Genomic DNA, 18,495 nt, shown 5'->3' on the forward strand with positions numbered 1-18,495 from the left:
CACATCTCGTGAGAGTCGCAAAAAATTCTTACGCGTAGCGCGCCATCTACTGGACAGGTCGAAAAAAATGATACATTATGACAAAGTACACTGAATAATAAAAATCGAGAGGCAACATTTGTGGTGTCGTCTCTGTCTCGCACACTGGCAAAATGGTCTACTTTACCTGCTCCGGCATATACACAGGGCCTTTACTGAAATCAACGGCAACGACACACGCAGAAGATAGGCAGCAGATAGTGGCCACGTTATACCTGTTATCTAACAGCACAACCAAATGGTAAATATGAGTTTTAATATAATTCACTCGAATGTTTGTTCGCATTACTACAACTATACGGGTAGCAGAAAAAAGACCTCGAACTGCAGTTGTCACCAAAAAGTTAATTATTTAACCTGGAAATAGCACAGAGTCTTGATTAGTGTAACGGCTGCTAAACATTAACTTAACTTAGTAAATTAACAAACAAGGTGAGGTGTGTTTGGTGAAACCATTTTCGGAGGGCTTTGTTTCAGGTATTTTTTTTTTGTTTTTAGCTTATTTTTTAACGGAGAAATAAATTAGTAACATTTGTTCTATACATCTACAGAAAGGTTCGTTATGGAAAAGAGGGCATTTTATTAATGTTAATCAAGTTAACTTTTTCTTCTTCTTTGTTCATCATATAATAAAAAAATATACATTTCTATGTAAATTGCTCTTCACATCAGCAAAGACTCGTATCTGAACACACGTCATCTTTCAACTTCTGTGAATCAATAAGTACTTAAACATTGATTCCGGGAAAGACATTAAACGAATTGTAAGTGAGATAATAAATATCGGTATGTTCAACAGAGATTTTGGGTGCAAGAATCAAACTTCCAACAGCAAGTCTAAGTGGCGAGATACAAAGTAGGCAAAGTCAAGATGGATCCCAAGTTGTGTCCATAGCATTCAAGCTGCACGATAGATTCCAGCTATCCCAAATAGAGAACTAAGAATGTAGATGAAGAGGTTGGGTGATTGATGAGTATCAAAGTCAATAAGACAAGCAACGTTGTTTTTCCTTTAACATAAGGTTTTGTCTACGATTTCCTATTGCCAGGGTATTTCTGCACCCAAGAAAGAAATTTACCGGGTCTATATATGCAATCTAATCCAAATTACCAAAAATAACAGAAACGGACGATTACGACTGGACGTTTATATCGTACAATTCATTCACAGTGTAAAAGGCAACATTTTCAGCTATATTCTTCCAATTTTTAAGGCGGGATATATAGAAGACGGTCTCCAATACAAAGGGGTTGCAAAACAGTCAAAATTGTTGGGTGCATTAGTTTGTGATCAACTTAGTGGGTTATGCAAGAGAATTATTGTTGATGACCAAAATCGATTTGTCCAGGGTCTATTCAATCCCCTGGAGAGTAAGTCACCAACTTCTTTTAGCTAATATAAAAGCCATGGGTTTTAGTGAATTGTCTCTGAAATGGTTAGGCAGCATTCTGATGGGTCGTAGACAAAGGGTTAAACTATGCGAATTCCTATTAATGTATCATGATTTTTTACTTTCATCTCTAATACTGCTCTTTGATCACTTGTCAATAGGATCACTTGTCAACGCATCTGTGGTTTGATCTCTGTTCTATGCTATACTCATTGATAAGTTAGAACAAGTTTAGAGGCAATTTTAAATTTGTTAAACTACATCAATATCTAAATATGTTACAGTTTTTATTTCAGAGAAGAAAATTTAATGATGCCAGTTTAGTCTATAAAATGGATTTATCAGAATTAGGCTCTTAGTGTGCCAGTTTGTCTATTGAGCAACAACTTCTGAAGTTGGGTACAATGGAACAAATTGGAAGTATTTAGATTGTTTATGTAAAATTTTCAATCAGGTTTTTCCCATTTGCTAATAAATGTTTTCCTTTTGCGCCTTACATTTACTTCATCAGAAGATCATTTGACAGAAATTAAGTAGACCGAAGTGGCATACCCACTACAACTTAGTGTTACCAAAAATAACGTGTTAACAATGTGTTAACAAAATAAAGTACCAAAGAGTTACTGCTATGCAATCCACGGTTTGTCTTTAAATAGATGCATTTTAGAAAGTACGAATTATTGTTATTCATGAAACCTATGAACACTGACTATTACTCTACATTTCACCAGTTTCTCTATCAATTTACCAAGAGTTTTTAAAGACAGCTATTGGTCTAAAGTTACAACGACTGTTATCAATAGGATTACTATGGAAGAACAGAAAGAGAAGACATGATGTATGACTTTAACGGAGCAGAAAGAAAATTTGTGACATTGCAGTAAATGTACTTAAATTATCAAATTTTCCCTAAAAGGGTCCTGAATGATTCCTTGTCACTATTAATATTAACATAGGTTTTGCTTGTCCTTTATTTCAAAGTATGTAAAATAAAAAGCATAAACAGTTTTAATAATCTATTAAAAGAGAACAAAAAGATGCAGAAGTGGTTAACAGAAGGTAATCTCTTAACCTCCTGGACTTTTACACTTGTTGCGTAGAAGTAATGAAAGAGTGAAGTCAAGAACAAATAATTTGGAAACTATTAAATACAAATGTTTTAAAAAACCAAACAGAGAATTGAAATATCAATATAAATATAATATTGAATAGACTTGCCTTCCTCTAAATATCTTGTGAAAAAACTATACTTACTAATCAATTTAATTCAGCTAGGGTCTTTCCAAAGCATGCATTTGATGTACCTTATAAAAGGACATAACTGACCAGTATCTATCAACTCATATCTATAAGTGAAATTGATCAAATTCTCTTTATTAATTATTCTGCACAATTATATGGAGAGATTTAGTCATAAATATCTTTTTTGGAAAAATCCAGTTATTTTCATATTGAAACCTAAAGACAGTAGAAGTGTGAAAAAGCAAATGAGCAAAAAGACTTTCTGGCATATGAGTCCCTTTATTAATCACCAATCTTACACTACAATAAATTAAGGACATGAATGGACTTGGCTACACAGTATAAGCAAATTACTATAATCTGGAAATCTCGACATACAATACATTTCTTACAGATATAGAGAATATACCCGATAAATCGACATGCCTTGTCCACAATAAGAAATCTTAGTAGGAGTAGTGAACCAGTACGATTTTTGTTAAACTGTATTTAAAGAACACATAACTGTTGTAATTCTCCAGCTGTTGTCAGCTGTCTCTGTTTTTCTGCAAAGGGTAGCGATATGAATGTAGAACTTATGTTTTTTTTTATGCATTTATGTTTCTCTAAACCAAATTTCCTAATAATGGATAGAAAAAACGTTGTTAATTGTTTTCTAAGAATCCTGAACCTCATTGATGGAAATTAAACATTTGTGGGAAAAAACATTAGGAAGGAGATCTCTTATATTGATATTAAGTTATCATTACTCTTGGGATTAAGACCCATGCGTGTTTAAGTTATAGTTAGTAGGTATATTGCAGTTAATTTAATTTTATTGAATATGTGATTGATTATCTTGTTAAACTTTTATAATTGGGTTTTTATATCATATTAATAGTTATTTGTTCTAATTTTTTGGATAACTTCTGAAAGTGTGACTTTACTTTTTTCCTTTTCTTTTCATTCATTCTTTTAGGTTTGTTTTGTGTTTTTTTTTTCTTTAAACTATATTTTTCATTGCTTTGCAACTGATTCCTATTATTGGGCAAGTTGCCTATTGGAAATAAAGGCCTATTATTATTAAATATAGAAAAAATAATGATCACAAAGAAGATGAGAATAAGACAAATTACATGTGAAGTGAAACGTCTTAATATTTTATTAAAATTACCAGTTTAGATTCTAAGCCCTCTTTTCCACAACTTACATCTTTAGTTAAATCTTATTATAAATTAATATATTTGCCAAAATAACCCACACCCACAAAAAAAAAATTAGAAGAATACTACAAAGTAAACCACTAAAACAAATAAAAAACTAAAATACAGGCAATAAGGAACAAAATGGACATATTTCACCCAACCAAATCAAAAATAAATACTTGTTACAGTTATACGTCGTCTTACAAGTCATTTTACAGATAACGGCAATCATTTTGAAACTGCTTAAAAGAAAAATAAGTTTAAAAAACATTAAGCAACGATCTAAAGAGCATTTGATCATTAAAGGAAAATTTACGCGCAAGCGCACCTGAAAAAAAATACAGCAAATATTTATTCGACATCATTAAATTAGTCACTTCAAAAAACAATAAATAAATAAATGTTTGCCGTCTTATACGCACCATTCTTTCTTATTTAAACAAAATCGTAAAAAAGAATGGTAAAAAATCCCATGCAAAATAATTTACGCAAAGCACGCATACAAATCATTAAAAAATGACGCCACAGCAACAGTTTTGAAGGCTTGAAAAAAAAAACGCCCTGCTTGAATAATGACGCCAACGTGTCGAGAAATTACGCCAAGGCGCCGGCGGTTCAGGCTCGAATACTCCTCAGATAAAACGTTGTCGTTGCCAGTATATCAGAAAATGAATCGCAGACGGAAGTTAAGGTGGTTTTACGCTAAACGAGTTTGTAGTTCTTACCTTAGCTTCGTCTAAACGACCTAACGCTTTTAGAAGGTTTCCCAGATCGCTACGAACGCAATAGAGATCCTGAAAAAAAACACAATTTTCTTTTAAATTAATCTGTTGTACACGTTCAGTCTTTGAATTTAACGCTATTTAATGAACTTCACACAAAACATTTTCATGAACAGTGTGAAGCGCTACTGATTGGACAGGACTGTATTGTTCACTTGTACTACTTAATTACTTTGGGGACTACTACTTTGGAATACTATTGATCTAAAGACTTTTATAACAACTTTAAGGTTTATGAAACGGTATATATTGGCAAACAATAAGAAAGGTAAGACAGCTGTATTATAAATCTAGAGCTGAGAAAGCGCAAAATAAAACCAGAGAAAGTTGGATTTATATTAATGAACTAATAATAGTATATCTTTATTTAACAAATATGCTACATATAAATTATAGTAGGTTTAAATAATAAATATAATATTGATATATACCTATAAATAATAAGCAACTAATTTAAAATACAAAAATAAAAAAATACTTATGGCAAATATAAAATAGTAAGAACTAAAACCCTAAATATAACTAAGATAAAACTTAACATGTAGATTGGGATTAAAGTCCGATTACAATATAAAACTGAAACATAAGACCTAATAACTAATTTAAAATATGTGCTCTCAGTAAGCCTTTAAATTGGTTGATGTTATCACAGGTTTTTATGTTATTCGGTAATTTTTTAAACTCTAACAGACCCTTGTATAGCACCGAATTGAGCATTTGGGTAGTATTACATTTATACCATACAGTAGTGGAAAAAAGTAGAGCAACATTTGAAAATACTTTATTTTTTCAAGCAGTGAATGTAAACCAGAAGTAAAATTAATTCCAGTAATTTATTATTACACAAGCAATTTAATATTAAGAAAAAAAACATGTTTCCTTGTCCTTAGTATTTTTGTATAAAAAAATTATTTTTTAGGTGGAAAAAAGTAAAGCAACATTTTTTAATATTCGTTTTTATTTAATTTCTAATAAATAAAAAAAAAACATAAGTTAATATTTTTTAAACTACCCGTTATTCTTAATTACATCTTTACAACGTTTTGGCATAGATCTTATTAGCTTGAATACAAATAATCCCTGGATCCATATTCACCCATGCTTCCTTCAATGCCTCAAACAATTCTTGCTGATTTTTTAAAGATTTTCCTCTGATTTTGGAATCTAAAATGTCCCACAGGTTCTCAATTGGATTGAGATCAGGGGATTGTGAAGGCCATTCCATTACATTAATGTTTTCCTGTCTGAACCAAGCTTTTACGAACCGAGATGAATGCTTGGGATCGTTGTCCTGTTGAAATAAATGTCTTAAAGGCATAGTATCATCAGCATATGGAATCATTTGGCTCTCTAATATGTCCTTATATTGAAACCGGTCCATTATACCTTCTATTTTATACAGGGGGCCCATACCATAGCCCGAAAAGCATCCCCAAACCATAACTGCTCCACCACCATGTTTCACTGTTGGACAGGTATACTTGGGGTTGAGTCTAACATACACAATTCCATCACTTTTGAACAAACGAAACTTGGATTCATCGCTCCACATTACCTTTTTCCAATCATGCTCTGTATAATGTAGATGCGTTTTGGCAAAACTTAAACCGGAACGTCTATTTTTTTTTGACAGCAGTGGTTTTTTGGCAGGTCTTCTGGCAAATAACTTGGCCTCTATTTCTCACGGTCCTCGAAGTCACGTTTACTCCAAGCTCTTCGGATATGCGGTGCTTTATCTTATTGGATCCCAGAAAAAGCTCATTTTTAGCAATTTTGATAATTTGTTTATCGGTATATGGAGTGGTTTTTCTACATCTCCCTGAATTTTTCTTAACAGATAAATCGCTATTTATATGAAACTGCTTAATTATACGAGACACGATAGATCTATGTAACCTAAATGTCTTTGCAATAGCAATCTGCTTTTGACCACTTTTGTATAAATCAACAATTCAATTTTTAATATCGACAGATAAATGTTTACCGCAAGGCATCTTAAGCAGCCAAATACCGTCAACTTATCAGTTTAAACTAACACTAAGTAAAATATTTTGCGTGATTTGAGAAATATTTCTAAACTGTTGCTTTACTTTTTTCCACTCTGAAGTATTCTTTTTTGTGTCCCTTGGTAAAACGAGATAAGAATTAACAGTTTTTATTGGCAAACCATTTATAAGTACCACGTTTTGATCTACAGAAATTTTATGCTAAAAGTCATCATCTAATATTTTATTTTAGCAACTTATTAAATGTTGCTCTACATTTTTCCACTACTGTAGTACAATTTTTTGTATTATAGTTATGGTAGCTTGGTAAAAGGCCCTTTTTTACCCTAAATATGAACCCATTAACGTTAAACACTTCTCGCTGATGGACGGACAACATATTTAAAACATTTAACATGAATTTAATTGGTGTATAACGGTTACATTTTAAAATCGTCCTTATTGCCCTATTTTATATTGTGGCAAATTATTTAGCAGCATTGAGCAAAATTGAAAATGGGGAAGTGCTATGGCATTATACAAATAAATCTTGGTAGACATGGACAAATTTATTCTTGCTGTAAATCCCACTTTCTTTGCACATTTTTTCATACTATACAGGGTGTTTCAGAACTATGGGATCAAACTTCTAGGGATAATTCAGTGCAACATTAGAAAATTTTTGAGTACAGGGCCCATGTCAGGAAAAGTGTCACTATGGCACTACGGTTCTAAGACGCGTTAAAGATGATGTATTGCCTAAATAGGATGTAATGCATTTAATTTTTGCCTTTTGTACATGATATCATAACAATTGTTCAAAATGTCAATATCAATGTTTGAGAATTTTATAGCTGACGATTTTCAACATCAGCAACGTCAACGTGTCCATACGGCATTATTGATGATTTTCTATCCAAGTAAGTGAGGGTTTGGCTCAGCGGTTTGGGCACCGTTGGATTGCCAGAGTTGGAGCAGTTTCTTGGCTTTCTAGGTCCAATATTATACCCAAATATTTAATATTTTCATTGTAGCCTATTTTGTGTCCATTTAGTCAATATAAGCTACTTTTAATTCAAACACACAAAATGTTGATTTGTCTGTATTCAAACTTAACTTGTTGTCACAGAGCCAGTTGAATACACTGAACACAAACCATTTGATCGAGGTTTTTACCCACTATGTACAACATGGTATTTTCACCAAACAACACCACATTTGTTTTTTCAGTAACACTAACCATCTCGTTGATATACAGTATTGTGCATAAATATAGCAACAAGCAATATTTTCAAAAATATTATTTGCTCCTTTATTTATTCCATATTATTTCTTTAGTTTTAAGTACACGCCTCTGTATTATTTATATATATACCGAGATATCATAAGAATGCCAATGCAGAGTAAGGAACTTCATGTGTGTTTATTCAGACAATGTGCATAAATATAGCAACATTCTTGTTTCGCATTTATTTTATCAGTTAAATATTGATACCTGCTGTAAAGTAATTATTTTTGAATCTCAGAATTAACTTAAAATGGGTCGCTCAAAAACCGTATCTGGTGATGCAAGAAAAAATATTGTGGACTATTACGAAAATGGTGTTAGGCAGAGTGACATTGCAAGAAGCTTACAGCTTTACAGGTCAATCGTACCCAGAGTTTGAAAAAAATTTCGCCTTACTGGAACAGCTGCACGGGCGCCCATTCCTGGTAGACCCAGAAAAACAAATTTGAGGATGGATAGGCAGCTGCTACGAATTTCCAAAGAAAATCCTTGTTTGTCTTCTTACCAAATTTTGGCAAAATGAAAAGAGGGTGGAGGAGTAAACCTCAGTTCCAGTACCGTAAGGAGAAGATTACTTGATGCCAACTTACCTGCTCGTCGCCCCTCCAAAAAACCGTTACTCTCAAAGAAGAACGTCAAGGCTCGTTTTCACTTTGCCCAATCTCATGTCCACTGGTCTGTAGCTGATTGGAAGAAAGTCATATTTAGTGATGAATCTAAATATATTTTATTCAGGACTGATGGAGTGATGTACGTCAGACGCCCCAGTGAACAAAGATTAAACAAAAAGTACATTTGCCCCACAGTTAAACATGGAGGATGTTTTGACAAAATGGATCGTTTCATGTACAAAGACATTCTGCAAACACATTTAGTGCCATATATGGATGAAGTCAGGCCAGTAACAGCCATATTTCAGCATGACAATGATCCAAAACATGCTTCTCAATTTGTTAAGAGGTGGCTATCCGATGAAAAAATAAATGTCAATCGCCAGACCTAAACCCTATAGATAATTTATCGCATTACATTGACACCAAAATCATCATGCTCTAATACAAATATTCTCTTTGAAATAGTGAAAAAGGTTTGGAAAGAAGTGAACAATGACTATATTATGAAATTAATTGAGTCTATGCCAAGACGATGTGCAGATGTTATAAAGGAGAAGGAGTACTATACGAAATATTAAGTTGATTTTAATTTAGTTGGGTTATATTTTCTTTAGAATCAAAACTATTTTTTGTTGCTATATTTTTGAATAATAAATTTGCATAAAACAATTTGGTGTTTTATTTATTATGGTACAAAAAATATGATAATATGAAAATATAAACAGGCTCTAACTATTCTTGTACATAATATATACACCTTACTTATAAAATAGATACTAAAAGATATATAACAGGAAAGTTCAATGTTGCTATCTTTTTGCACAATACTGTATATAGTAAAAACAGTAATAGTCCCAAAGCTGTTCCTTGTAGAACGCCACAATCAACACTGACAGTTTGAGAAACCGAATTATTAAACTTGACATGTTGGATCCTATTACATAAATAAGACCTGAACCATTTTAAGACATTATGCTCAATTCCCAGGCGCTCCAATTCACCTAATAATTTCTATCTATAGTTTCAATCGCCCTCTTCAAATCTAAGAACACAACAACTAACAAAAAATTATGAGAATCAGTGGCTTTAATAAAATCGTCACATATATTTCAAACAACGGACTCGCACGAATGATTTTCACGAAAACCGGATTGGTGAGGAATTATTATTTGGCTATTATCACAGTATTTAAGTAGCTGCTCCTTAACACATACTTCAAGGACCTTTTCCTAGATGGGGACTGTATTGATTGGATAAAACTCACTATGTAACTTGGTATTAGCAACAGAATGAACAGTTATGATTTTAAATGACTCTGGAAAAACGTCATTCGTTAGTGACAGATCGAACTAAGAGGCAATCAATCAATTTAAATTAAACAAATATATAATTGCAGTCAAATATTTTAATCAATACTATTGCATCTGTCTTGTTTTATGTTGGTTCTTGCCTTTTCTTTTCTTCCTTTTTGGTTTTTGCTTTGATTATATAAAATGTGCTTCTATGTACAATCAATGTTTTTATCCTGTATAACCAAATAAATAATAGTATTATAAATTCTAGGATTAGGAAGCTTTTAGCACAAGTTTGTAAACTGAGCAAATAAAGTATATTTTGACTTGACTTTGTAGTAGAAAAAATAACTTTCCTTAAACCCTTCATTGACCCTGTATCTTATATTAATATAATTTACATACAGACCCAATTGAGATCAAGAGCAAAGTATATAGATTTCATGTTAGACTGTGTCAAGAGGGTCTTACATGAATTTTAAAAAACAACAAAAAATGGATAGTAACTGATATACCTGAAAGAAGTAGTAATCTAAGGGAGCATAAAATGAAGGAACAAACGAAATGCAAACCCTGGATAACAAATGAGATAATATTGAGTATTAGGTATAGAGAAAACATAAAAAAGAATGTTTTATTAAATTTCAATGACAAAATACACAAAAATTATAGAGTAAATTATTAAATACTTAGTAACTGTAATAAGTTCACTTGTAGAAAGTCATTCGGAGATATAGCATCACATTCTGAGGTTGCATTCTTTTTTTTTAAATGATTTATCAGTTATTTTTCTTTATTTTGATAAATTGATACTAAACCAAGAAAAGATCAATTGCTTTTTCTCTGGACAAAACAAGATAATATAATGATCTGGAATTTTGTCAATCAGTGTCAGATTTTTCCTGCATAACATATAAATCAAAATATTTAAATTCAACTACTGATATTGGTGGTAGAGACTTCTTTGCAAAAAAATTATCTAAATACTGACATCATTTTTTAATTACATATATATTATGAAAATACCACATTGTTCTGGTTGTGTGTCATTAAAATTTGAATCACTGTAATATTTCACAAACCCAATTTTAATCTCTTATATTATACACATTTTAAATGTGACATAACTAAGAAATCCTGCGCCTGGTAAACAAAAATACCTTAGGCCTTTTGCAAGGATCAAAACTAAGAGGTGAATTAAATGATTAACTTAAATTATTTGTTTTCTTTAGTTAAATTCATAATACAACAACAATTAAGGCACCATAAGAAATTTCAAAACATTTCCAAGCATATTAATGGAAATTACCCACTGTAGTCATGATACACTGTAAATATAACTTTTATAATCAGATAACACAAACAACATATTGCTGCAATATGTTAATAGATTTAAAAAAATTCCATAAGCAATAAAAACAATGTTTGTAACAAGGTCAATAGTCCTCTAAATAATGTGGTCCCTTTTTCCCATATTATTACTACAAAGAAACAAGAGAACTTACTGGGTTATACTGTAAAGCAGTGATGTAAGCTTGTACAGCTTGCTCCATATCTCCTGCAGCAACTAATGCAGCCGCTAAATTGATGTAGCCATCTATGAAATCTGGCTTCAACCTTACGGCATGTCTATAATTATCCAACGCCTCTTGGAGTTGGTTTCTCTCTTTAAAGACATTACCTAAGTTGCTAGAAATAACAAAAAATTTCCAGGTAATTCATCGAGGTTCGAATTTTACCGTAAATTATATACCTGTAAGCTTCTGCTAGTAAAGGATTTTGTTTAATGGCAAGTGTACTGAAATGTGCCGACTTTTCCAGTCTGCGGCACTGGAAGTGTATACTGGAGAGAAGCAGTAGGACACCGGTGTTGGTTTGGTCTTGCCTCCATAGTTGCATGCAATGGCGTTCTGCGCTGTCATAGTCGCCAGCTTGGTATTCTCTATGTGCTAGTTCTAGTAAACCTGAAAACAAGAATCAAAAATGAAGTAGTGTTCCAGTATCTCCATCCATATAAAATTGCCTTTATTAGCAAATTCAGAAGAAAAACAGTATCAAAAAGATAAGACCAGTGCTTAAAGGCTCTGGTGAATGCAGTGAAATAAATGGTCAAGTACAACCATTATATTTAGTTCTTTTGAGGTAATAAACTTAAGGGTAAGCCAAGTTATATCATTTAAATGTTAGATACAAATGTATTTATTTCACTGTAAGATTTTAAGTTAAAAAATGTTAAATACCCTTGGAAAAATTGATAGCATTTTAAACAGGGCTATTAGATATATGATATGCAACCAAATGGATTTCAATATTAAATATATGCTTCAAAATGATAACTTTATGAGAAGTTCTGTCTGGCCATATTATCATAATCAAAAATACCCACTTAAGAAATGAAATACAATCAGTTACTCTTGCATAAGCAAGCAAACTTTGTGATTAATATATCATGCCATTTTCGCTTATTAGTTCAGTAGAAGTTTAATGTTGAAATTAACCATATATGTATAAGATTTAATTTCTATTAGTTAATCACTGTTAACTTGTATTTAACTGATTAGATAAGTTTCTCTCAAATTCTTTGATTCATCAATGCATGAAAGGATATGAATGATATATATAGTAAAAAATTACCTTTAGCTTATTAAGCTTTTGCTTTAGTACATTACTTTCCATCAACATATAACATTTTTTTTGCATTTAATATTAAACCATCCTTGTTGACCCATCACAGTACTCATTGATTTTAATCACCCCTAAATGAGCAGAAAACCTGGCCAATAACTGTGTAATAATTATATGGGACACAATACTTTATGTCTGGATAAGAGCCATATATAATCAAAAATTTACCGAGATATATTCTCTAAGTAGCTAACAAACCATTGCTTGAACAAGATCTGTACTGATCCAAACCATTGTACCTCAATTTAGCAATAAGAAGTTTGTGCTTTATGAATCTGAATGCCTTATTGTAATATAACATATCAATTGGTCCATATTCTGAGTTATATCCAATCTAATATTGCAGAGAACAGTAAAGGCACTGAAACTAGACTTAACATCAGGAACACCATGTCATGAACAAGTATTTCAAACATTTTCCCTTAAACTGTTAGTGTTAAGAACTTAGGGATTTGATTTTATTTGTTTTTGGTAAAGGGGTTATTATTGTCTTCTGGAGTGTATGAGAGTTATAAAATAAAAATTGGATAATATCTATATAACAGTGAATTTTTATTTTTTGGGTTACCTTTTAAAATAGGGAGAGCTTAGACTAGAAGTATTATATTACACAAAAAACAACTAGGAATTTAATCAGTATTTAATAGATCAAACTCAAATGACATTTTTGTAATGCCATTAGTCAAGTTACCAGTAGAAATATTTATTTATCCGTTAACATTTCAAATATATATTAATAGTTACACTAATCATACATCAAAAATGTATATTCAAATTGCAAACATGCTTTATTATCACACATACATGGTATTTGACATATTACTAACACATAATTAAAAAAAAATACACATTAGTGGGTTTAACATTTTTTATAGGTTGTATACATTATTGAGGGAAGTTAATTGGGCAGAACTTGAAAGGGCTGACAATGTTGACATGTGCACTCATGTGTTCTATCAAAAGGTTTATGAATGCTTAGACCTGGCAATACCCAGAAAGAAAGTTAAAATAGGCACTCGAAAACTCAAAAGTTTTCCAAAATACTTCTCTCAAGAACTAAAGAAAAATATTAAGTTAAAGACACATCTGCATAAACAAATTAAAAAAGGCACTGCCAATTTTCAAATTAGGAATGAATATAGCAAAATTAGAAGTACAGTGAAATATCAAACTGCACATGAGCTTCGAACTTATCATGAGAATATCAAGAGAAATGACAAAACTAACCCAAATAGCTTTTGGGATTTTGTCAGGTCTGGGCATTCAAGACCTAGTGTTCTGGCTGAGGGTTGCTATGGGGAGTGTACTGTTAGCGGTGCTCAGGAAATAGCTGACACATTTGCATTATATTTTGGCTCAGTATTTCAACAGTCTGAAAAACCTAACTTTGATAAATCTAGTGGCAACTTTTCATTCTCCAAGATCTCTGAAATGCAAATTCAAGCAGCCATTAAGAGATTAAAATCAAAAAAGGCCACTGGCAATGATAGTATCCCCTCATACATTTATAAAGGTGGTTCTGATATCTTGTGCACTCCATTAAAAACCATTTTTAATTTGTGTCTAAAAACAAACACATTTCCAGAAGTGCTTAAATATGCTTTGGTTACTCCAATCCTCAAATCAGGAGATAATTCTTTGGTTGACAACTACAGACCAATTAGCGTTCTTAATTCTCTCGCAAAAATTTTTGAAAACATTTTATACCAAGATATTTTGAGCTCTTTCACGAATAAATTCTCTCAGCCACAACATGGATTTCTACCAGATGCCTCAACTGTCACCAACCTCAGCACTTTGACTGAGGCAGCTGCCAATGCAGTAGATAGCAGCTAGATGTTGTCTTGACAGATTGTGCAAAGGCTTTTGATCAGGTTGACCATGGGCTGTTGGTGAATAAGTTGGGTAAATTTGGTTTCTCGCTGAAAGCATGTAGGTTTATGGTATCTTATCTTACTGGAAGGCAAGGCTCAGCAAGTTAAAGTTGGTAAAAAATTGTTAAAAATATATATAGTAACATCTGGGGTGTCTCAGGGCAGTAACCTTGGGCCTCTCTTATTTTTAATTTTTCTGAACGATTTGCCAAACTGTATAAAGCATGCTAGATGTCTCGTGTTTGCTGATGATTTGAAATTATTTATGCACATAACATCTCTTATTGATTGACTTGAGCTGCAAATTGATTTGAACTTGGTGGCCCAGTGGTTCAGAGAAAATAAAATGTCATTAAACATAGATAAATGTCAAATTCTAACCTTCACAAGAAAAATGCAATTTATAAATTTTGATTACAAAATTGATAATTTATTGCTAACTAGGAAAAGTAAATTTAGGGATCTTGGAGTCTGTTTTCAAACAAATTTCAAAATTAAGCAACACTATGAAACTATTGTAAACAAAGCATATAAACTTCTTGATTTTGTAATAAGAAATACAAAACATTTTAAAGAAATAAAATCAATAATAATTCTGTACAACTCACTGGTCAGACCGATCTTGGAGTATGCCTCAGTTATCTGGGCACCTAAAGCAATGGTGCATATTAATATGATTGAAAGGGTCCAAAAAAGATTTTTAAGATACCTGTACTTAAGAACACATGATGCATATCCTTATATGATTTCCTATAATAGTATGTTAATTGAATTTAAAATGGTAAGATTGAGTGTTAGGCGTAATATGAATAATGTCTTATTTATTTACTACATAACTAACAACTTAAAATATAAGAACTGTTCTTTAATTAATCATCTATCATTTGCTGTTCCTAAAATCAATTTGAGAATAAGAAATAACAATCTTTTCCAGTGTTCACCCTCAAGTTGTTTGCCATGTAATAGAATGATGCAAGAATGTAATAATTATATACAAAAATATGATATAGATCTCTTTAATATTAGTATTCGCCAAATTAAGACTGATTTTGTATCCTTATCTGATTAATCATTTACTTGTTAATCTGTTCTTTTTGTTTTTGATTTTTAATTGTAAGTAGGTGTATTTTATTAAATATTATTAGTTTTAGTGTAGGTTTAGTTTCATCATTATTAGCCAGTAAGCACTCCCACATATAAGTACGTTTCAAATGTGTTTGTAAGAGTATAAATAAATAAATAAATAAATAAATAAATAAACATGCTAGTATAAAATTTCATTTAAAATTCAAGATGAAATTAGTTAAAATTTTATTAGAGTAACATCACAAAATCTAACCTTTACAACTTTATTAAAAACTAATTATATCCTATTGGCCTATTTCCAAATATCTACAAAAAACTCTGTTAGCCTATAAAAATACCCCCTTTAAGAAAGTTTTAAATCGAGGATAATTCACAATATATCAAATATTGTTGGTTTTCAAAATAAGTTCCTCTAGCAGAATGACATAATATGTGGCTTCAACCAGATGGTGCTCATAACTCACAGGTTGTATCAAATTTCCTTGAGAGTAAATTTGGACGGTACTGGATCAGAAATAGAGGTCCCGTCAGGTGGCTAGCCCAGTCACCTGGGCTTAAAAACCATGAATATTTTTATTTTTTACTTAATGCTGTCTACAGAGCAATTCTGCAATGTATAAAAGACAGCTAAAATATTGCCAATATTAAAGTCTGGGCTGATCAAGTAAGCAATTACAGACCAATATCAATACTTGGCAATTTTCTCAAAATTATTTGAAATTATCTTGCACCAGTCCTTATTTAACCATGTCAACAGTCTTATTTTAGAGAGATTTTTAATTTTTCCACTCATATTTGCTCAATAAATACCAGTTTGTCCAGTTCAAAGGCTTTCAATCAAAAAAATGTACTGCCACTTCGGGTGCGCCTAAGGATTCCAACCTTTTGTTCATATTATTCATCAATGATCTAATAACCTTAATGACATGAAAGTTCTATAACTCGTAATAGTTTTTGACTAAATAAATTATGAAAAAACGCAATCCTGTGATCTATGCTGTGAATAAATCAATTCTGTTTGGGTCGTTTTGTAATTTCTATGATGTCTCGACTTTGTCTATTGACCTTTTATTAATCATTTTGACATTTTCGACACACAACAGTGAGGTTCTATTGCCTTTTGAAGATACTTGTGATCAATAAGCATGCTAGTGAAACTCCATTATAACTATTTAAATTGGTCAGAGGGAAGCATTTTGCAGACATAACTCTGGATGTAAGACACATAGTTATTGGTTTTTTAGTACGTAGGGCTTTCCTACTGCACTACTATTAATGAAAACTGTATATACATTATATAGTAGTACTTCTTGTTCTAAAGAAGGGGTGCAATTACTCAATTAGAGTTTTTCCTTCAAAATTAAAAACCTTTGAGAAACAAACAAAAATGGCGGACAATCGATCGTCCAAAGTGCCAAAAGTGAACGACAATTAGATAAGATGTGGCCATTAAATATGCAATTCAAGAAAAAAACCTTTTAACAAATGTAACTACAACGTGGTAAATTGACATTGAACGTGATAACAAAGGAAACCTTACCGACTGAATTCATCGGGATCGAATCGTTCATCTTGAGGATCACTTGAGTTCCCAAGGGAAGTCCACCGTTTAGTCCGTTCTGAGGCTGCTGATTGAGATTCAGGTTCACAGAGACCGATTGGCCCTGCATAATTATTTAACCTAAGCCCGATCCCGAAAGAGCGTTTTCGCCAATAATGAATAAACCGCACAGTCTTCAACTAAAAACCCCCCCGGAACGGAAAATTCCACCAAATTCACGAGAAAATCGAACGTAAGTCGTCGGTATCGGAGGTCACGCTGCTCGTGCACGCGGCGCACGACGATCCACTTTGTGCGGATTTGATTGGTTGGATTAATTTTGGTCGGTTCGATCCGTCCGTAAGCGGATTATACGGATAACGTAAAGGCCACTGTTGCCGATTTAGTATAATTTACATTTGGGATGTAATAAACTTAAAATTTGTACATCCTAACTCTCTATAATCGTTTGTATTAAATTTTTGAGGTTAAGTTCACCATTGGCAACTATTTAGTTCACCAATCAGATGCAAGAGAAATCCAGTCAAATTGAGCGCCAAATTTGAATTATATAAAGCGCGGAGAATTTAAATGTCGGTTTAATTATTATTTAAAAATTGGATTTTTTCTTCTATAATTATTTTCAGAAATAGAAATAAGAACTGCTTGTAATGCATATAAATTTCAATCATATAAAGCTATCTTATTTCATTACGATTTGAAATTTTCATGAAAGGAAATCAAATGAGGGCCAATTTATTAAATTAAATTCGTGTATGAGCGGATAATAGGGATGATTCTAAAACCGCGGTTGCCGATTTATTACAATTAACATTAAGGTCGGCTAAGGTTAAAGGGGCGTCTAAAAACCGATTTTTTTTTTGAAAATTTTTACATAGAATGTTGAGTGTGGCCAAAATACTGATAAAAAAATTGAGGATGGTTGAAATAAATATAAAACCTTGGAAATTATGAAGATTTTTCTACACGTTAAATATACGTAATTATTCCCGGCGTACACATGGTTTTTTAGCGCTTTGTAAATGTTAGATAAAAGATTTAAGTTACGTAGTAAAAGTACTTTAAAAAAAACGACATTGATATAAAACTTTAAACAAAATAAACCTTCTCACCTGACATAAAACATAACTAAAGAATTAAACCTAAGAAACTAGATTCACAATCCGGCAACGTTGTAGTGATAGTGACAATCAAACTATGTCCTGAATAGGTTATGTGTGTGAAATGTCAACATTCTGACAGTTAGTTATAAACTTTCAACGTTTCTAAATACATGGCTACTTGTAAAGAGCTTTAAAAAAGTGTTGAGTTTTTAATCATTTAGTTAGTTTATTTAATACAGGAATACAGCGAAAATATGTTATAGATCAATATAAAAGTGATTAGCCCGCGATAATACCATAGTACATTTTCAATATGTGACATTTGACAGTCTTTCATTTATCCTTATTTAACAAACACAAAATATATAG

General features: G+C 31.8%; 1 protein-coding gene across 2 annotated transcripts in view; it reads right to left on the minus strand.

The window, feature by feature from the left end:
- LOC126749383 (UDP-N-acetylglucosamine--peptide N-acetylglucosaminyltransferase 110 kDa subunit-like) overlaps nt 1–17,345 on the minus strand; it is a 92,628-nt gene extending 75,283 nt beyond the window's left edge. Inside the window, exons 1-4 of one of the 2 annotated variants that reach the window (XM_050459051.1) lie at nt 17,003–17,345; nt 11,571–11,781; nt 11,323–11,506; nt 4,582–4,650 (exon numbers count right to left, since the gene is read on the minus strand). In XM_050459051.1, coding sequence (XP_050315008.1) covers nt 4,582–4,650; nt 11,323–11,506; nt 11,571–11,781; nt 17,003–17,132 — 594 coding nt within the window. In that variant the 5' untranslated portion in view covers nt 17,133–17,345. Of the gene's footprint in view, nt 1–166; nt 397–4,581; nt 4,651–11,322; nt 11,507–11,570; nt 11,782–17,002 lie in introns of those variants that run through there. The other variant, XM_050459052.1, reaches the window with a different exon arrangement.
- Nucleotides 17,346–18,495: the final 1,150 nt, after the last annotated feature.

This window comes from Anthonomus grandis, assembly GCF_022605725.1.
Source record: "Anthonomus grandis grandis chromosome 1 unlocalized genomic scaffold, icAntGran1.3 Chromosome32, whole genome shotgun sequence".
Classification (NCBI taxonomy): Eukaryota; Metazoa; Arthropoda; class Insecta; order Coleoptera; family Curculionidae; genus Anthonomus; species Anthonomus grandis.